Source organism: Grampus griseus, assembly GCF_964374135.1.
Source record: "Grampus griseus genome assembly, chromosome: 1".
Classification (NCBI taxonomy): Eukaryota; Metazoa; Chordata; class Mammalia; order Artiodactyla; family Delphinidae; genus Grampus; species Grampus griseus.
Window position 1 is genome coordinate 171,563,471 of NC_139017.1, and position 21,276 is coordinate 171,584,746.

Below are 21,276 nucleotides of genomic sequence, written 5' to 3' on the forward strand. Positions count from 1 at the left end.
CCCCAGCCCTTCTTTGGAATTCTTACTTCAGTCAAGAGAACTCACAGGCCTCCCTGTGGTCGTGTTTTCACAGGTTGCTAATGCTGTTTCAGTGAAAGGAGTTTACAAACAGATTCCTGGCTGTTTTAATTTCCTCCGGAAAAAACTTTTCTTTAAAACGTAATGAGGCTGGGGCATCTCACCCGGCCTTACCTTTCACCCCCAAACCTTCCTGCTCCAGCCCTGGTGGCGGCTGAGGCCTGGACTTTCCTACAACTGTGGCTGACACCCATTGAAGGATTCTGTAGCCTGTAGAGGTCTGCTCTTTCCCCCCCCGGGCTGCAGACAGGCTCCTAGCAGCTTTCAAACTGGAGCCAAATGACCGGCGATGGAGGAAGGAGAGCAGAACGCCGTGGACACCACGGGGCTCTTCACCAGTGGCCCGTTCCTGCCTAGTGGCTGTGGCCTGTGACCCCTGTGTTTTCTCCACATCAGGGCTTCTCAACCTCAGCACAGCTGACATTTGGGGCCAGAGAGTCCTTAGTTGTGGGGCCGTCCTGTGCACTGTGGGCTGTTTAGCAGCATCCCTGGCCTCTCCCCACTAGGTGCGAGCAGCACCCCTTCCCCGAGTCGTGACAACGAAAACTGTCTTCAGACGTTGCCAAATCTCCCTGGTGGGCCCCCGCTGGAGAACCACTGAGCTACAGGACATTTTGGTGACAAACAGACCAGCATCTCTTAGATCAGCAGTTTGGGCTGCTAGAGTCTGAAGAGTTAGAATCTGTGAATCCTAAATGAAGTTTTAAAAATTATCAAGTTCTGTCTATACTGCAGTGTTCTTAAAAACAAAACAAAACAAAACCTTAGGTGAATGTGGACTCTCTTTCACCTATTGCCCCCCCCCATTTTGCTCTAACTCTTTATTCTTCCTTATATAAAGGCGACTTCGGAGTTTTGGGAAACATTTCCCCAGCTCTTATTTCTTTTGACTTTCCCCCCTACCCCATCACAGGAAGGTGACTGGGGTGGGAGCCGTGTGTTCGGGGAGGTTAAGTCACCTGTCCAGGGAACACAATTAACCAGTGGAGAGACCTGGCCAGGCCCAGGTCTTCTTGAGTCCAGCCCATCCCTCCAGGTGCCTTCCTGGCTGCAGGACCCGCACCCTTACCCCCACCGCCAAGGCCTTTAAGCTGCCTCGACCCCAGCCTGTTTCTTGCTTTCAGGGCCCTAGATATGAGGACGATTTGCTAATAAGACTCTCACCAAGATGTGATTCATGTAGTTGTCATTTTATTATTATTTTCCTCTTGTGACCTTTCCAAGTCCGAAACAGTCCCGGGGACTTCTGGTGGTTAGTTATTTTCAATCACCTGCAGGACACACACAAGAAAATAATCCGGTTAACCGAGCAGAGCAGAGCCTTGCTTGCAGGTTCCCGGCTTTCTCCCTCCCGGCTCCGCGCTGCCCGTGTGAATCAGGCGGCCCGCGTTGAAGCAGCTCTCTCTAGGGGCTCTAATGATGCTCCAGAGAAAAGATGTCCTCACAGCTTTACACTGACCTGTTGGGGCTTCCTGTAAAAAGGAGTCTTAGCCTGGAGTGCAGTTTGGACTTCAGGGCGGGGGGCCTGGGAACTCTTAAAAAATTATACGCCGAACGTATGGACGGGCATGTTTGTAGATCTCGTTTGTTTCTCAAAAGGTTTGAGAGCCCCTAAATTGTTAACAATCCCTGCTGTTGTCAAGGCACCATCCCGTGCTGGGAGTGGGGCTGTAACCCGTTTGCAGAGGCGGTTTGGCATCTACTAAACATCCTAACGTGCCGACTCCGTGATCCAGTGACGCTGCTGGATCTGTGTAGCATAGATGCGCTCATCAGTGTGCAAGGATATACGTCCAAGGATGTTCACTGCAGCCATGTGAGAGTGGAAAATAGGAAACAGATGAAAGCTTCATTCATTATATTCATACTATGGAATTTTATTTAGCTGTTCAAAAGAATGACATAGATATGTGGGCTCACATGTAAAGTATGATATGGTGTTAAGTGAAACGACTAAGCTGCAGAACAGTAATGGAGAGTCAAATCCTATTTTTGGTTAGAAGACAGTATGTTTATATGTACGTATATAGATATTTTATAGATGCACCGAAATAAATCCAGAAGACCACACACCAAGCCACTGGCTATGATTATCTCTGGGGGGTAGAACTGCAGATGTCATACAAGGGGGATGTCTACTTTTTTACTTGATATACTTTTAATACACTTGATATGCTTTTAATATTTTTACCAAGAGTATGTATTACCTTCTAAAATAAAAATAAAAATAAAGCTGGTGAATGCTGAAGATTCATGTGTTGCTGTCATTCAGCGAACATCTGTTGAAAGGATGAATGCCCTTGGCCACCTGTCTCCTATCGCTTCCCAGCCCCTGACCTTGGCTCGTCACTTGTCTGGGTTTGGAACTCCAAGCTACACACGGTGTGCCCCTGGGCTGGGACCACTGCAAGGCTCCACTGGCCCCTCTGCAGTTGCCAGGGCGGCCTCTACCAGAGGACAGCTGGCAGCTTGGCTCTGCTGCTCCTGGAACCTGTCACAGGCACATGAGCCTGCCCTGGCTGCTGTCCCGGGAGCCTAGGGCCTCTGCCCGGCTGCCTCGAAAGGCTTGCTTTCCCCATTGATCCCCTCTGACATCTGGCCAGGCTTTCGGCTGAGACCTGCTCTGTTGTGCTTGTGTCTGTGGCTGGGAACAGCTGATGCTGGGACCAAAAGATAGGACAATTGCTCCCGGCCCTGCTCGGGGTCCCCAAGGTGCTGCCAGGGCCAGCCTCATGGTGACTCACGCGGCAGCTGGGGCTGGAAAGGACTCTCGGATTTGGCTGGGAAAAGGCCCTAAGCATCCTCCCATCTAATCCGTCTCGGGCTCTTTTGAAATGCTGGTGCACTTCCAAAGCTGGACTCAGGTTTTCCTCTGGCAAAAGGGGACCAGAGCTTTCCCCCAATGGACAGAAAGAACCTGGTAAGTTAATGGCCACTCTCTTCTTGATTTTACCTTTCTCCAACAAACTTTCCTGGCACTTCTGGTGCCTGTAACCACTTGTTGGTAGAGAAATGCCAGCAGACAGACACATGAACAAGGAGCCCTCAAGTATTAATGGGAAAACCCAGAGGCAGCCACCTGCTTATTTTGACAGTGCCCATTTGACAGTGTTGTTTTCGTCCTGGGACTGCAAGCTCACGGCTGTGACATCATATTTGAGTTTATAATGGAGTGTCGGTTTGATTTAATTAAACAGCTCTCTGTAAATTCAACTTGAAATAATGAAACCAGATGCCAGCTTTCCCTTCTTTGGGGGCTCTGTCACAAACACCACAACCCTGACTTGTTCTGCCTCCTAAAAAAGTGGATGAGTCCTGGTCTAGTTCAAGTCCCATTTTACAGAAGAGCAAACCCAGGTGGTGGCACTGCTGGGAGGTGGGTAAAAAAGTGCCCCCGATCGGCACGGTGTCCTGCTTTTCCCCTCCAGCATCCATTACCAGGCACGATGCCTCCTCCGCCCTCCCCCAGGTCCCCCCCACCAAGGCCTGCCCTTCCTGTGACAACTCTCCCTGTATCCATGGCTGCTCCCAAGATTGGTGCCAGTTTTTGGGTTTTTTTTTTTAATAAAATTTTTTTCTGGTTTTCATTATAAATGAATGTTTATTCACTGTTTTTTTTTTTTTTTTTTTTTTTCGGTACATGGGCCTCTCACTGTTGTGGCCTGTCCCGTTGCGGAGCACGAACCCGCGTCCCCTGCATCGGCAGGCGGACTCTCAACCACTGCGCCACCGGGGAAGCCCTATTCACTGTTTTTTAAAAATAGGAATTGAGCTGGTGTGGAAGTTTGTGAGGCACTGGTTTTGAGCTCACAGGCTAAAGTTCTCCGGGGACACATTCACAGTCATAGTGGGATCAGCTCAGCCCCATTTACCTGGACTGCCTTGGTCTGAAACAGAAAGTCCTGCATCCCAGGCAACTTCCCAGTCCAGCGCAAACTGAGATGATTGGTCACCCTACAGAACAGCTGGGGGACCCTTTAGAATGACTAATTTCCAATAATTAAGGCTGTGAGGATCTCAAACGACCAGGTTTTGGGCTTTGCAGATAAATATAGCATTGGGCAGTGGGGTCTGGGCCTACACGTAGATAAGCAAAACCAAAATACCCCATGAATCCTAGGGAACCTGCTATTAATGCTGGAGGAGTAACCTTTATTTTCAACCTCTTTGGACAAGACCACCCTCTATGTGCCTTTTCACTCAACTCACACAGAAATGTTGGGGCCTATGGGGAATCCTGCAGGGGTTGCCCAGGTCTGCAGCCTCCTAGCTCTCAAGAGGAGGGAGGGGGTCCTCAGAACTCAGGTGGGCATGGCCCTCATGGGGCCAGGGCCAGGGCAGGGCCTGGGGGGCACAGGGCTGGTCCGGTTCTTACCGAATTGATCCGGTCAGTGTAGTTGGAGACCCGTGTGAAGACGGAGGGCTTGTGGTAGTAGTTGCAACCAAGGGAGGACCCGAAGCTGACCACGCCGTGCACTTGCCCCTGGCCGTTAGCCGCCTGGCAGTTCAGTGGTCCGCCGGAGTCCCCCTGGGGAAGGCCAGTGTTCTGTCAGGAGGGACCTTTGAGCTTGGGTGGGGCGATGGGAGGGGAGGGGAAGGGGCCACCCTTCAGAGCCCCGTGTTTTACATGTTGGCAGTGCATTTATATTGTTCCGCGGTGGGTTGCCGTATTCTCGGAGGCCAGGCCTTGCGGTCACAGCTCAAGACGGCACCATAATACCAACAGGAGCTGTGTGTGTGCCTGGAATGGTGCTGGCACTTTATAGGCCTTATCTCATTTAATCTTTACCAAAACCTATGAGGTAAGTGTTGCAGCATCCCCATTTCATCAAAGAGGAAGACAGAAGCCCTCAGACAGGCTGTGCAAGCAGTAAAGTGGAGGAGCTGGGACGTGACCCAGAGTTAGAATGCCACGCGCTCAATCACCACCGGCCACTTCCTCCCGTTGACGGAGTGTCCCGGGGGCCCGTCTGCCTGGGCAGAGAGTGTAGGGGCCCAGTGTGATCTGAAGGACACGTGAAGCTCCTTCCCGCTCTGTCCCCACTCTGCTTCGAAGTCCACCACATAGCAAGTCCTTTTGGTTAAGACACTGTATCAGAAAGGCTCTGTGGCAGCTACCATGAAGGGATACGTTGGGTCATGAATGGGACTAATTCAACAGATAAACTTGAAATCACCTTAGAAAGGTCCTAACCCAGCAAATATGTCCCCTTGGCTCCCTTACTACACAGAGGAAAGAATAAGAGAGATGACAGTCGTGAGAGACCTCAGTGAGACCCAAGGAAGGACTTCCCAGCAGTGAGAGGGTGGACACTACTACAAAGAGAATCTCAAAATATCTTTTCTGGAGACTGCAAGGACAAAGGTCAGGGTTCAAGTGTGTGAAGCTGTTTCCCAGTGCTTTGCTAGCAGCTGGGAGGATGGAGTCCAGGACCCTGAGAGACTCTCCCCATCCTCAGCCTCATTTTATCAGTGTGTGTGTGGGGTCACCTGACTTCCTGCACTCACACTGCAGCTGGGGATCACACCATCACGCCCAGCACAGATCATATTGGTCTTCACAGTCCTGCCCCACCAACCAGGTTGGGAGCATGTGGCAGAGTCCACAGCCAGCAGCTCGCCCTGCTGCAGAATGTCAGGAAGAGCTCCGCTGGCTGCATGAGACAAGAGAGAAGGTGTTACAGGGACAAAGGGGCTCCTGAGAAAAAAGCAAGTAGTGGATGCCCAGCCTCTTTCTTTATGGTCCCTCTTACTTCCCTCCATCCATAGGGTTGCCATGGGAGCAGCCATGTTGCCCATACTGTATCCTCACAGTTGATTGGGTAGTGTTCTGGCCACAGCTGATTGGTTCAGGGGTGAACACCTGACCCCAGCTAAGCCAATGAGCTCCTTCTCTTGAGAATTTGGGGGTGGGACTAAGAAATCCCAGCCGGAGAGGATATAAATCTGGGAGCTGTTGGTAGTGGCTGCCATTTTCTTCTAGGGAGAGAAGGATGAAGTAGATCCACGAAGAAAAGAAATTCTGAGAGAGGGTTTCCTGAGTTTCTCATAGTCTTTCAGCCCCTGATTCTCTCCTGTTCCTGAAGCCTGGCTGTCTCTGGCCTTGGCTGGGTCTCTTAAATCCTTATAACCAACTCTCCATTTTGTTGTGCTGGCTCCATGGTTTCTACCACTTACCTTAAATATGATGGTCAGCCTGCTGGCATCTGGAGACCCAGCTTGGGAAAAATATTTGAATGCATTGAAAGTAGAGCTTTCCTAATGGCTCCCAACGACACTGCCACCATCACTTTCATTACTATCATCACTGCTACTCATGTCAAAGACCAATAATACTCTTCACCTGCATTTTATTAGGCCGTTCAAAATACTAAACTAATCCTCACAGTAAGTATTTATTCCTATTTTGGACATTGGGGCAGATGGGACATTGAAGCCAAGAGAAATTAAGCAGCTTTCCCAAGACCATCCTAATTAAATCTAGTCTAACCTGTATTATATTTTGCAAGTGTATAAGCATTTTCACATCTCTTTTGTCATCTCTTTTAACCTTTGCCAACCGTATTTCCATTTTACAGATGAGAAAACTGAAGCTAAGTTTACACAGCTAGTGACCAACAGAGCTGGGGATAAATCCAAGCATTTGGACCCTTCCCTGGCTCTTGCTGCCTCCAGTGAAATACTTTCTGCCTGGGTGTTTTCTGATAAATGAACCAGTGGTTGTGCTTGTATCTCAGTAAGCATGAGATACACTTCCCACTTCTTACTTCTGCTGAGTTTCCACGTATCCATGTTTTTGCAGATAAGCCAGGCAAGAGGGTGATACTAATTTGAGTGTATGTGTGTTGATGTACCTCTGTAAAAAACGTGTCACTTATAGATTTATGTCATTATGAAAAAAAAATAACCACTTATCTGCATGAGCCTTCCTAGAGCTTTCCAAACCTCTGGTGATTTTACAAGGGGAGGGCAGGTCCTCTGTTCCTTCTTGGTGGCCTGCTGTCATTGGATTTCTGACCCTTAGGGCTTATGTCAAAAGGAGACCCACATGTAGCCAGGGTCTGAGCAGCAAGGTCAGGAGGCACGTGGGACAGATGAGTTTTGAGATGGGGAGCAGAGAGTCTGATGAGGGCCCCAGGGACCTTTGTGGAGCTCTGGAATCCTGAGGTCACAGAGTGAATGCTATTTTGGACTCTGGCTTTGGGCCATAAAAAGGGACTTCTGGGGACTTCCCTGGCGGTCCAGTGGTTAGGACTCTGCACTTCCACTGCAGGGGGCATGGGTTCAATCCCTGGCTGGGGAAGTAAGATCCCACATCCCACATGCCGCGCGGCATGGCCAAGAAAGGGGAGAAAAAGAAAAGGGACTTCTGTGCCAGAAGTCATGTAGTCAATGTAACCCTCATTCTGTCATAGTGACAGTGACAACAATTAACACACAACACCTACTATGTGCCAGGCGCTGGGCTAAGTGCTTCCCATGGATTATTGACAACTCTGTGATACAGGTGCTGTTATTATCCCCATTTTACAGATGAGGAAACTTCAGTGTGGAAAAGCTAATTAAGTAACGTGCCAAAGGTCACATAGCAAGTAAGTGGAGGAGCTGGATTCGAACCCAGGCAGTCTGAATTCCTTTTTTTTTTTTTACATCTTTACTGGGGTATAATTGCTTTACAATGGTGTGTTAGTTTCTGCTTTATAACAAAGTGAATCAGTTATACATATACATATATCCCCATATCTCCTCCCTCTTGCTTCTCCCTCCCTCCCACCCTCCCTATCCCACCCTTCTAGGTGGTCACAGAGCACCGAGCTGATCTCCCTGTGCTATGCGGCTGCTTCCCACTAGCTATCTACCTTACGTTTGGTAGTGTATATATGTCCATGCCACTCTTTCACTTTGTCCCAGCTTACCCTTCCCCCTCCCCGTGTCCTCAAGTCCATTCTCTAGTAGGTCTGTGTCTTTATTGCCATCTTACCCCTAGGTTCTTCATGACCCTTTTTGTTTTTCTTAGATTCCATATATATGTGTTAGCATACGGTATTTTTCTTTCTCTTTCTGACTTACTTCACTCTGTATGACAGACTGTAGGTCCATCCACCTCACTACAAATAACTCAATTTCGTTTCTTTTTATGTCTGAGTAATATTGCATTGTATGTATGTGCCACATTTTCTTTATCCATTCATCCGATGATGGACACTTAGGTTGCTTCCATCTCCTGTCTATTGTAAATAGTGCTGCAATGAACATTTTGGTACATGACTCTTTTTGAATTATGGTTTTCTCAGGGTATATGCCCAGTAGTGGGATTGCTGGGTCATGTTATAGTTCTATTTGTAGTTTTTTAAGGAACCTCCATAGCCACTGTTCTCCACAGTGGCTGTACCAATTCACATTCCCACCAGCAGTGCAAGAGTGTTCCCTTTTCTCCACACCCTCTCCAGCATTTATTGTTTCTGGATTTTTTGATGATGGCCATTCTGACCTGTATGAGATGATATCTCATTGTAGTTTTGATTTGCATTTATTTAATGATTAATGATGTTGAGCATTCTTTCATGTGTTTGTTGGCAATCTGTATATCTTCTTTGAAGAAATATCTATTTAGGTCTTCTGCCCATTTTTGGATTGGCTTGTTTGTTTTTTTGTTATTGAGCTGCATGAGCTGCTTATAAATTTTGGATATTAATCCTTTGTCAGTTGCTTCATTTGCCAATATTTTCTCCCATTCTGAGGGTTGTCTTTTGGTCTTGTTTATGGTTTCCTTTGCTGTGCAAAATCTTTGAAGTTTTATTAGATCCCATTTGTTTATTTTTGTTTTTATTTCCATTTCTCTAGGAGGTGGGTCAAAAAGGATCTTGCTGTGATTTATGTCATAGAGTGTTCTGCCTGTTTTCCTCTAAGAGTTTGATAGTTTCTGGCCTTACATTTAGGTCTTTAATCCATTTTGAGCTTATTTATGTGTGTGGTGTAAGGGAGTGTTCTAATCTCATACTTTTACATGTACCTGTCCAGTTTTCCCAGCACCACTTATTGAAGAGGCTGTCCTTTCTCCACTGTACATTCCTGCCTCCTTTATCAAAGATAAGGTGACCATATGTGCGAGGGTTTATCTCTGGGATTTCTATCGTGTTCTATTGATCTATATTTCTGTTTTTGTGCCAGTACCATACTGTCTTGATTACTGTAGCTTTGTAGTATAGTCTGAAGTCAGGAAGCCTGATTCCTCCAGCTCTGTTTTTCGTTCTCAAGATTGCTTTGGCTATTCGGGATCTTTTGTGTTTCCATACAAATTGTGAAATTTTTTGTTCTAGTTCTGTGAAAAATGCCAGTGGTAGTTTGACAGGGATTGCATTGAATCTGTAGATTGCTTTGGGTAGTAGAGTCATTTTCACCATGTTGATTCTTCCAATCCAAGAACATGGTATATCTCTCCATCTATTTGTATCGTCTTTAATTTCTTTCATCAGTGTCTTATAATTTTCTGCATACAGGTCTTTTGTCTCCTTAGGTAGGTTTATTCCTAGATATTTTATTCTTTTTGTTGCAATGGTAAATGGGAGTGTTTTCTTGATTTCACTTTCAGATTTTTCATCCTTAGTGTATAGGAATGCCAGAGATTTCTGTGCATTAATTTTGTATCCTGCTACTTTACCAAATTCATCGATTAGCTCTAGTAGTTTTCTGGTAGCATCTTTAGGATTCTCTATGTATAGTATCATGTCATCTGCAAACAGTGACAGCTTTACTTCTTCTTTTCCGATTTGGATTCCTTTTATTTCCTTTTCTTCTCTGATTGCTGTGGCTAAAACTTCCAAAACTATGTTGAGTAAGAGTGGTGAGAGTGGGCAACCTTGTCTTGTTCCTGATCTTAGTGGAAATGCTTTCAGTTTTTCACCATTGAGGACGATGTTGGCTGTGGGTTTGTCATATATGGCCTTTATTATGTTGAGGAAAGTTCCCTCTATGCCTACTTTCTGGAGGGTTTTTATCATAAATGGGTGTTGAATTTTGTCGAAAGCTTTCTCTGCATCTATTGAGATGATCATATGGTTTTTCTCCTTCAATTTGTTAATATGGTGTATCACGTTGATTGATTTGCGTATATTGAAGAATCCTTGCATTCCTGGAATAAACCCCACTTGATTATCCATCTACGCTATCCTGCTTCTCCAAGGCAGCAGCCATTTTTTCCAGACTCCCTGGATGATGAGTGGGGAGAGAGCCCCTGACTGGACAGGGGTGACATTGCCTCCCTTCCCTCCCTTGGGATCCTTGGGGTTCCCAGCACCCACTTACTCTGCAGCCTTCCCCAGCCCGTGACATAGCAGATGTAGTTGTTGGGTAGAATGGCGCCAGTGGGCGGTAGGCAGCTAAGCTGGATCTTGTCAGTCAGGGCGATGGGGTTGGCCAGTTTGAGCAGGGCAGTGTCGTTCCTGGGTTTGTCAAGAGGCAGAGCATAAAGAGAGGGTTGACTGGTCCTGCCCCAATTATATTTCTGATTTTAGCCCCAGCGGGGACCATCGAACCCCCTCCTCGGCCAGCCTGCTGGTGAATCTTCCTTCTGTTGGGGCTATGAGGGATTGGGGAGCAGCTGTGGTTAAACCCCAGGATTGCATTTTGTCCCTGGTGGAGCTTGGAGCCCTAAATTCCCCTGAGGCCTTTCAGGGGACTATACAGAACAGGGAGGGCAAATAGGTTTGTCTTGCAATGTCTACTCTGATGGATTAGTTTGTGGCTGCCTGGCAGGCTGTGTTGACAAGGATTCTGAGGCTCTGTCCAGGGTCAGCAAGGAAATAAATCCATAACTGCTTGGTAATGTCTGTCCCAGCCATATGCTTCCTATGTTTGGTTTAGAAAACAGTAGATGTTCAGGCTGAAAGGCCTTTTTACCTTTACTCTTTACTCACCCTTCCACCTTGAGTTCTGCTGCCAGATTTATCCATTAGTCTCACGTCCTTGTCTAGGAAACCTTTAGTGATTGGCAGATTACATTTTCCACGATGGCTGCAATGAGATCTCCCATCCCATCGGTGCTTGTTGCAATGTGATGTTGACACTCTGTCCTTTGAGAGGAGGGGACTGGGTTTCTTCCCTCTGGTTGGGGGGTGGGGGACTGTGATATAGAGGAAGTGACACCATGTGACTTCTGAGACTAGGGCATGAGAAAATGCAGCTTCTGTCTGGTCCTTCAGGATTCCTGTTCTTTGGTCCTAACCTCTATGCCGTGAAGAAGCCCAGGCCACATAGAGAGTCCACGTGTATGTGAAAAGGCCCTTCTCCACTCTCTGCCCACCCATCTCCTCCCCATCTCTTAAGGCTTCCCTGGACCCATTCTGTGTCATTTTACGGCTTTCCAGCGTCTTGTCTGTGTGTATTTCATCTAGTTGACAAGTCCCTTTGGGGGCAGAGACTGACTTATGACTCACGGACACCCCGCATCCTTTGTGCACCATCATCGGTGCTGGACCACAGCAGGCTGCCCGGATGAAGGATCACAGGGTGTTATGGCCACAGGGCATCCGCCCGCTCTCTCCAGGGCTGTGATGCAGAGTCTTCTGGACGATATGGCAGAATGAACTTTCTGGGCAGCCATTCAAGAGTGGCACCTTGGGCTGCAGAAGAGCCCTTGCATGTGGATAAATTATGCAGATTTGAAGAGATGGCTGGGGCTCTTCTTTCTAAAGGCCCTTCTGGAACTGCAGATCTGCTCTTGGGGATTGGGAGAGGATGATGGATACCTCTGGGTTTCGGGAAGGTGATGGGGAAGCAGGAAAAGGGAAGACAACTTTCTGTCCCCAGAAAGTGGGGACAATCATGACGACAATGATGATGGAAAGTGTTTTGAAGACGTGCTCAGATCAGGCCTCTGCTGGGCACATCACACCTGATTTAATGCTACTTTCTGGATCTGTATCTTCAGGCAAGTTCCTTCACTTCCTAGGTCGTGGTTTCCTCATCGGTGAGTTGGGGATAATAACAGTACCTCCCGCCTGGGGCTGTTGTGAGGAATAAACGTGATAACGCTCAGGAAACACCTAGCACAGTGCCTGGCACAAGGAAAGCACTAAGTGTTCGTTGGCGTGATTGTGCAAACTAACTCCTGGGGGTGGAAGAGAGCTCACTGGGAAGGGGACCTAGACTGTGAGGTTCTGGAGGGTTGGCGACCCCCACCACTCCTGCCTGTCCTTGTGGAAGACCAGGCTGGCTGGGCACAGTCTCTGTTGGTCACTGGAGTGCCTATGCTTGCTTGTGTGATCAGAAAGGGGGAGTTCCCTGAGCTGCAATGAGATGCTCGGGTTTAGGCAGCCCCCTAAACCCCGCAGGACTGGGGGCCTTGTGTGTTTCACTCACTGTTGTTTCCTGGTGCCTAGAACAGGGCCTGGCATATAGTAGGTGCTCAACAGATACCTGTGGAATGAAGGCGTGAGTGAACCCATGGCTCTGAATTTTGTTTAATACCACCTGGATCTCAGGATTAGTGATGATGAAAGAAGTTTGATGTTCCAGCAACTATTCCCTGCCCCTACATGTGCCCGCTCCCTGGGGTAGGGGGTGGAGATTCAGGGGTGAATCAGGCATGGCCCAGCCCTTGCAAACTTCAGGCTAGAAGGGGAATTAGATGTGAATTCATCTCTAATGCACCTTGAGAGTGGGCCGGGCGGGAGGAAGGGGTTGATTCCGCCAGTTTTCTGACGGGCAGAGAACCTTCCCTGCCTCTTCTTCCTCTCCCTCCTTTTTTCCACTTCCTGGGACCACTCCCCTCTACTTTGATGGCTCAGACATAGATCCCAGCACTTACACCTCTTTACTGCACCATTATTGTACTATTACTGCTAATAGCCCACACATATGGCTTCTATCATGTGCCAGGACTTTTTCTAAGCGCTTTACATACATTATCTCATTTAATCCTCGCAACAACCCTAGAGGTGGACACTATTACTGTCCTTATTTTACCAAAGAGGAAACTGAGGCACAGAAAGGCTAAGGAACTCGTGCTGGGCCACGCGGTCAGTATTCGTATCTAAGCCTCCAGGCTCCAGAAGCTCGACCCCTAACCACCACCCCTCACTGCCTCCCAGCCACACTTCTGGCCGTGGGCTCCTTGAGAGCTGGCGTGGTGACCTGTGCATCTCTGTGCGTCCAGCACCCAGCACGGCATGTGGGACATGGCGGGTGAACATAGGATGGTATGTGCTTGTCTACGAGGAGTTGGGGGAAGCGGAGTTGCCATCTCCTTGCAGGTTGGGGAACAATCACTGGGGGGCTTTGCAGAGCTCTGTGCCCCTTGCCAGCTTCCTGTGTGTGTTACCCCAGGCTGTCCCAGCAGAGTATCAGGGAATCTTTGAAAAATGTCAAAGGCGTGTTGGGAGGGGACACAGAGTAGGGGACAGCAGAGGGACTGTGTCCTACTCCACTCATAGACTCCACTTATAGTGGGACCTGCAGACCTATCCCTGTGTCCCCAGGACTTGGCACAGAATAAATACACGGTCAGTGAGTGCCTGCGGTGGACAGGGGAGCTGCAGGCTTAACTGGCAGGAGATCCAGGTCGCTCTGACAGTCTATGCCTCTCCCTCCCCTAGTCACAGCCCAGCCCAGGCATCTTTGGGGCCGAGAGCTCCTCCCCACTCCCTACAGAAGGAGCAAAGGATGGGGCAGGGTTGCACCCACTGCCTTCTGGGAGACGCCCTATCCCCGCTCTGCACCCCTGCCAACCCACCCCCCAAGCGCACCCAGACAGAACACACCCTTTGGAGAGCTGGTTGGAGTTCCAGTCCTCTTGCACCACAAGCTTGGAGACCTTGACGGCCAGCGAGCCGGGCTCATGGGTGGCGAGGCAGTGCTGGCCCAGCAGCACGCTGTAGGTCCTGGAGGAACTGGGAGAGGGGGCCAAGCGGGGAAGGTAAGCTCTGGGCTGTCCTTTCCTCTCTCTGGGCCCCTATGGGCAGGGACACCCCAATCAATGCACTGTCTGGAGGCCTGGCTCTGGCCAGTGCTGGGATGGGCCCAAGTCAGTGCCTGCCCCAAGAGCTACTAGTTGGCGCTGGGAATTTTTCTTCCCTCTGGGCAATCGGTTAGTTATAATAACTATAACCAAACAGTAATTGCAACTATATTATACCAACTGTAAACTATGATATAAAATAAAAATTATAATAATATAAACTCTGTGTTACTATCGGGGAAGTGAGATGGATACAGAGATGACAGAAGTCATTTATCCTCAAGGGCATCTTTTAATTTAACCCCTCACCTTCCATTTTTAGATGGGGAACCTGAGGCTCAGGGAGGAGAAATGGTCCAGAGTTTTGCAGCTCGTTAGTGACAATTCAGAGCTAGAACCAGGACTCCTGATGCCCAGGCCTCTATTATTTCCCCCCGCCTGCCTCCTAGAATTTGTAAATCAGGTGAGGAGAAGGGACCTCTCCTGGCTATGAAAGCATCACATTGGCCCAGCGGAAACTCCAGTGAGCACCAACCGGTGTGAGATAAGCAGAGGCTGTAGGGAGGGAAAAGGACAGGTGATCAACGAATGTCACAGAGCCCTTCCTGTCCCTTGTGGGCCTTTATAATGGTGCCAGTTCACTTTTACTGAGCACTTACTAAGAGCCAGCCCCTTTAATGCATCATCACATTTAATCCACACTAAATTCTGTTACCTGATTTTTAGCAGGTGATGGTATTGAGGCTTGGAGTAGTTGTTCAAGTTGCTCAAGGGAACCCAGTTCCAGATCCTGAGGCCACATCTAGTTCCCCCAAGAGGACAGGAAATGGGCCTCCTCCCTCTCCATAGTCCCCCTCAGCGCCCCGCAAGGGATACTTAACCCATGTCACGTATGGGCCCATCAACTGACCAACAGATGGAACTATACATTGGTGAGAACTTGTTTCTCTGCTGAGGAAGTGGTTATGTGCAAGGCTCCTTCACACAGGGTGGCTCAGGCCATCTGGGCTCCAACTCTGAGGGATGAGCATTGGCCAGTGGGGTGAGTGGGCTGGGAGACTGGGGAAGAGTACTCACCTGATGTAGTGGGCAGCTGTCAGGACCCAGTTTTGGCCTGTCAGAGACCCTCCGCAGGTGTGGCGCCACTGGCCATTGGAGCTGTACTGCAGGGAGACCTGGGAAGAAGTGCAGGTGCTCTGGTCACTGAAAGGACCAGGCTCCTCTGCTCTGCAGCTTCCCAGCCCTGAGAGCGGGGCCAGGGTCAGGTGAGCAAGGCACTCCCCTCAGGTACAAAATCTAAGGGGGCACCAAGAAACTCGGTAATCAGGATAAATAACATTTTTAATAATCTTTAGAAAATTAGCACAAAAAATCTCTGATGAACAAAATGTCAAAAATTTAAATAAAGACAGTATTAAAAAGTAATTGTTGGGCTTCCCTGGTGGCACAGTGGTTAAGAATCCGCCTGCCAATGCAGGGGGCACGGGTTCGAGCCCTGGTCCGGGAAGATCCCACATGCCACGGAGCAACGAAGCCCGTGCGCCACAACTACTGAGCCTGCACTCTAGAGCCCGCGAGCCACAACTACTGAGCCCACGTGCCACAACTACTGAAGCCCGCGCGCCTAGAGCCCGAGCTCCGCAACAAGGGAAGCCATGACAATGAGAAGCCCGCGCACCGCAAGGGAGAGTAGCCCCCCGCTCGCCGCAACTAGAGAAAGCCTGCACGCAGCAAAGAAGACCCAACGCAGCCAAAAATAAAATAAATAAAAAGTGATTGTTTTGAACATCTTTCGGCAACATGACTTGTTGGGGTTTTTCCCTTCTTGGGAGCTATTTCTTTAGGACATATTCCTCCAATTTAATATGTGTAAACCAAAATTTTGATTTCCCCCCCCGCCCCAAGTCTGTGTTTTCCCATCTTGGTAAATGGCAACCCCACTGTACCTGCTGCTCAGGCCAAAACACTAGGCAGTGAATTTGCTGCTTCTCTTTCTCTCATATTCCTCATTCTAATCTACCAGCAAATCCTGCCAGCTCTACTTCCAGAATATGTAGACAGAACGCATCCCTCTTACCACCTCAACTGCTGGTCCCAACCATCTTTATTTACCTCTCACCTGGATTATTATTGTCGCTTCCTATGTATTCTCCCTGCTCTCACCCTGGCCCCTCCCTCACCCCATTTCTCAACACAGCAGCCAGAATGATCCTTTTAAAATGTAAGCATGATTATATCTCTTCTCTGCTCGAACAGCCAGTGGCCCCCCCTATTACACAGTGTGAAACCCCGAACTGAACAAGGCTCTACAAGTCTCTACATGACCTCCCTGACCTTATAGGTTCCCACTCCCTTCTGCTGTAGCCACATTGACCTCCACGAGGTTCTGGAAATACACCAAGCCCACTTCTGCCTCAGGGCCTTTGCACTTGCTGTTCCTTCTGCCTGGACTATTCTTCTCTTATGTATTAGCATAGCTTTCTCCTTCACTTCCTACGGGTCTGTGCTCAAGGTTTTCTTCTCTTTCTTACCTAAAACAGAGTATGCACGCTCATGTGCACACGTACATCCTTACACACGTATGCACACATATGAACACACACATCCCTTTTCCTCTGGTCCTGCTTTATTCTTCATCATAGTATCTATCATCACCTGACATTATGAATTTACCCATTCAATTGTTTATTGTCTCTCCCACTTTAATATAAGCTCTGTGAATATTTTTTCCCACTGCTGTATTCCAGGTGCCTAGAACAGTACGTGTCTCATGGTGGGTCCTTAATAAATTGAACAAGTGAGTGAATCAGCAAATGAATGAATGAATAAATGAATGAATGGATGAGTGAGTGAATGAATGAAAGTAGACTCACCAGGCAAGGGTCTGGTCTTTCCTGCGGAACTTGTCACCTGTTGCTCTAGTTTTTCCCTCAAGACTAAACCCACCGATAGGAATATGAACATACATAAGTGTACCTTACCCTACAGCTCCTCAACTTTTAAAAAATATTTTTGTATTTTTTAAAAATGTATTTTATTTTATTTATTTTTGGCTGCATAGGGTCTTAGTTGCTGAGCCCGGTCTTTCTCTAGTTTCGGCAAGTGGGGGCTACTCTTCATTGTGTTGCGTGGGCTTCTCATCGCGGTGGCTTCTCTTGTTGCGGACCATGGGCTCTAGGCGCGCAGGCTTCAGTAGTTGCAGCATGTGGGCTCAGTAGTTGTGGCGCGTACGCTTAGCTGCTCTGCTACATATGGGATCTTCCCGGACCAGGGATCGAACCCGTGTCCCCTGCACTGGCAGGTGGATTCTTAGCCCCTGCGCCACCAGGGTAGTCCCTCATTTTTTTTTAAACAAAAATGTGTTTCTATTTAGATTTGATAGTTTAATAGGTGTGGGTTGGAACTTTAAGGCGGTTGCATTTGGCACTGTTTGGTCCTCTGCCAAAGCTGTCCCATCTCCTTCCCCTTCCTTTCAAGTCCTTGCCAAGGCCAAGCAGAGAGGAGGGAGGTGACAGCAGAGCATTGTGTGCTCTGACCAGGGTTCCCGTGGAGGAAAAGCAGGAATGATGCCTGCTTTTCTCCAAACATCCTCATTTCTGATTATCCACGTGGCATTTTCTTGTTTGCTTGACATTTAAGGGGCCTTAGATGAACTGGCTTTTTAAACAATGCTTAAAATTAGACAAAATTAAAAAAGACACCTAAAAGGATGTCCCCACCCCCAAAATCTGAAAATAGGCTGAAACCATCCTACAGATGTGAAAATTTGAAATAATATGGAAACATAATTTGTGGGTAGCTAAGTGTGGCCATATAATTTGTGGGTAGCTAAAGAGCAAAGGTTGAACCAAATTTGAATCTCCAGTTTCCGCCAGGCTAACGGGGTGACTTTGGGCAATTATGTAACTTTTCTGAGCCCCTGTTACCTTATCTAGAAAATGGGGATCATAATGCCATAATGCCTGTCAGGGGCTCTTGGGATGATTAACAATTACAATAGCTAACACTTTAAATGTCTAATAATTTGAACACTTACTATATACTAGATACTGTTTTGAACTCAGAGTGTGAATCAGCTTACATCATAATCACAGCAATCCCATGAGGCACTATTACTATTCCCATTTTACAGATGAGTAAACTAAGGCAACCAATAGAAATTTGTACAATGTGGTCCACGCCATAAGGGCTGTTGTACATTTTTAATATTACCCACCGAGAAAGGTAAATTGAGTTGCTCCACTCATACAGCTACTATGTGGTAGAGCAGGGACCGTCTGGCTCCACGATCTGTCTGGAAACTTCACACATCCTACTTTAATTTTGAATCACATAGCACTTTATTTTCGAGTGTCTGGTGGGTTATGATCTAGGGTCATAATCTTGGGGTGAGTGTGAAACAAAAGAGACCTCTCAGGCAACTCAGAGCAAATTATATCTGTTTAAAATTTTGATCTTTTGTTATGGAAAAGTTTGATTTTTAAAAAATATTGCATTTAAATATTCATTTTGGTTACTGAGTTTTGTGGTGCCTCCTTAGATCTTGCACCCAAAGTGAGTGCCTTGCTTGCCTCACCCTGGTCCCCACGCTGCTTGACCTGCCCACCAACCCCAATAAAAAAATCTCCCAGGGAAGCTGAAGCAGGAAGTGTAGAGAGACACTTCCAAGACCAACATGAATCAGTTCCCAAGGCAAGGATGCTTTTGTACCAGCAGTGTCAGCGGGTCCAGAGGATGAGGAAATATTTTGGTAGGCAGCATTGATTGGTTCTCAGCACAAGGGTGACCTCTGCTTAAGGGGGAGGTATAGGATCGCTCTTGCAACTTTCCAGAAAAAATATATTATGTGAGTGTGAGAGAAGTGCCAAAAGAATTGGCAACATACACAGAGCCAAGTGTATAAATTGCGAACTATCGGTCACCATCTATTAATTGAGGGGAAGATGAACGGATGTTGCCATTCCCTCCGTGAAACATACTGACGGCGCTATGGGGCACCCTGAACGCTCACCACTAGCACTCACCCCAATTCAACCTTTTTGTTCCCAAACCTGTGTATGCCAGCTGTGCTTGTATTGTAATTATGTAAATTGATTAAACATGTAACCGATGAAATGTGAGTTCAAAAAATGAGTTGTGATTTATATGGAAACTAAGTTAAATGCTTGGAAGAGACCAGATAACCCTGACTTTTGAAAAATTGCTGTGAAATTAGGCATCGAAGAGAAAACGGAAAAATTGAGAAAATAGGTCATAAAAATCTGGAAGAGCTCATTCCGATGGCTTCTTGAATGTCTCACAGTCATTGCTCTACTCTAAAGAAATGGAATTATAGATGATGTGTTGTGGGGGGTGGTTTACACAAGACAGACTGGTGAACAAATATATATGTACAAGTTTTAAATTAAAATAAAATGTTTAAAAAATGGATGTGTGGTTTCTAATAATTTCGCTATAACCAACCTTTCAATTACTTAGCCCAATCACGTCAGATTAGAGAGATTTTACAATATTTATTTATGTCAATGTCAGCCTCATGTATTTTCTTCGGGAGTCCTACCACTAACAGGTCCTGGTAATTTGTGCCCGTGCCCCAACCAGAATTTTTAGTCTCCATATCACTAGGATTATTTTAAGGTAAGGAAGCATTTACTTTCATTGGTAACATCTACTTGTCTGTAGTTAAGAATTAATTTGCAGGACTTCCCTGGTGGCGCAGTGGTTAAGAATCCGCCTGCCAATGCAGGGGACATGGGTTCGAGCCCTGGTCCAGGAAGATCCCACATGCCGTGGAGCAGCCAAGCCCGTGCACCACAACTACTGAGCCTGCGCTCTAGAGCCCGCGAGCCACAACTACCAAGCCTGTGCGCTGCAACTACTGAGCCCACGAGCCTAGAGCCCGTGCTCCGCCACCGCAAGGAGAAGCCCGTGCACAGAAATGAGACCCAACGCAGCCAAAAAGAAAAGAAATAAAAAATAATTAATTTGTACTGGTTGGTTCCTTAAAGCAAGGAATATTTGCATAGGGGGTGATGAATGGTTCATAGGATAACAGTACATGCGTAAGCAAGCATCTGATTGGTTAACAGAGCAAGACTGTATTTGTGAATTTGTGTGTATGGGTTGTGGGGTAGGGCAGGTCTTTATCAACACTGGAGAAGGCACCTCTCCCTCCACCCCCAAGGTTGACCAAGGGCACAGAAATGTATTTTTCATTGGCGAATTTTCCCATCCTGCTCTCTGAGTCCCCACCAATCCTCACCTTTGCCAGTGCAGTAGACCCCGTGGTGGAGGGCAAAGGGGTGATGTGAGGTAGGTAAGGGCAGGGGGGCAGAAGTGGAGGGGTGGGGGGACTCCCCTGCCAGGGACAGCTGTTGGCTCTCACATCTTCACCTCCAACCACCCTGGGCAGGTTGGGCAGGTAAGCGGGGAGCCCACAGCTGAGAGCTGTAAAAAGAGAAAGGGTCGTGAGCCCAGGAAGCAATGACCCCAACGATGTAACCTACACTTGCTGAATTCCCAAATCCCAAATAGAGAATCCCTGTTCTGGAGGGATCTCCACACGTTGCAGAGTCCTGCCCTTTGCTCCACTTATTTGGAACTTCACTCCAGCTTTCTTATAACCACAGGACTGAGTCCAGTGGGTACAGGGAGGTCCCATCCCCAGTCCCACCAGGAGACTGAAAATGTGCCTCTGGGTGACAGGACTTACCTCCAGCCACCAATGTAGGCAGCAGTAGGGCTCTGATCACGGTGTGTCTGTAGGAGTCCGACATGTGTGGCCCTGGCTAAGGTCCTGGTTTTATGAGTGAACTTATCGGCCAGAGATACACTAGGAATGCAAGATGGGGATTTTCTCCAAGCCCAATGGAAAAATGGCCTGTGTCCAAATATTTTTTTCCATTTCCCCCACCTGTCACCCTGGCACTACTTTGAAAAAATGCCAAAGGTAGATATTGAAATATGGGTTCTATCTGCTTTTAAGAGATTATGTTATGTGTTAGGGGAAGAAGAAAAATATTGTTGTTGGTCCTTGGAGTTGTGTTTTCATAGAAAAGATTAGGTTGGGTGCTGAGCAAACAGCATTCTAGGCCAGTGGTTCTCAATGGAGCTGGTATTGCCTACCAAGGGGACATTTGGCAATGTCCAGAGACATTTTTGGCTGGGGATGGGGTATTACTGGTATGTAGTGGGGAGAGTCTAGAGATGCTGTTAAACATCCTATAAGGCCCCCGGCAGCC

At 47.7% G+C, this 21,276-nt stretch overlaps 2 protein-coding genes across 4 annotated transcripts in view; one reads left to right on the forward strand and one right to left on the reverse strand.

Moving 5' to 3' along the window:
• Positions 1–2,267, forward strand: part of CASP9 (caspase 9) — a 30,193-nt gene extending 27,926 nt beyond the window's left edge. For all 3 annotated transcript variants that reach the window (XM_082660852.1, XM_082660853.1, XM_082660854.1), the window contains exon 9: positions 74–2,267. In XM_082660852.1, the coding sequence (XP_082516978.1) occupies positions 74–163 (90 nt within the window). In that variant the 3' untranslated portion in view covers positions 164–2,267. The remainder of the gene's footprint in view (positions 1–73) is intronic.
• A 2,129-nt stretch (positions 2,268–4,396) lies between these two features.
• LOC309835802 (chymotrypsin-like elastase family member 2A) lies at positions 4,397–20,811 on the reverse strand (the record flags this gene model as incomplete). The annotated part of the gene is made up of 7 exons (XM_082675495.1): positions 4,397–4,606; positions 5,587–5,732; positions 10,384–10,520; positions 13,839–13,967; positions 15,113–15,210; positions 20,394–20,482; positions 20,748–20,811. 7 exons carry the CDS (start codon positions 20,809–20,811, stop codon positions 4,397–4,399), a joined length of 873 nt encoding a protein of 290 aa, XP_082531621.1.
• Positions 20,812–21,276: the final 465 nt, after the last annotated feature.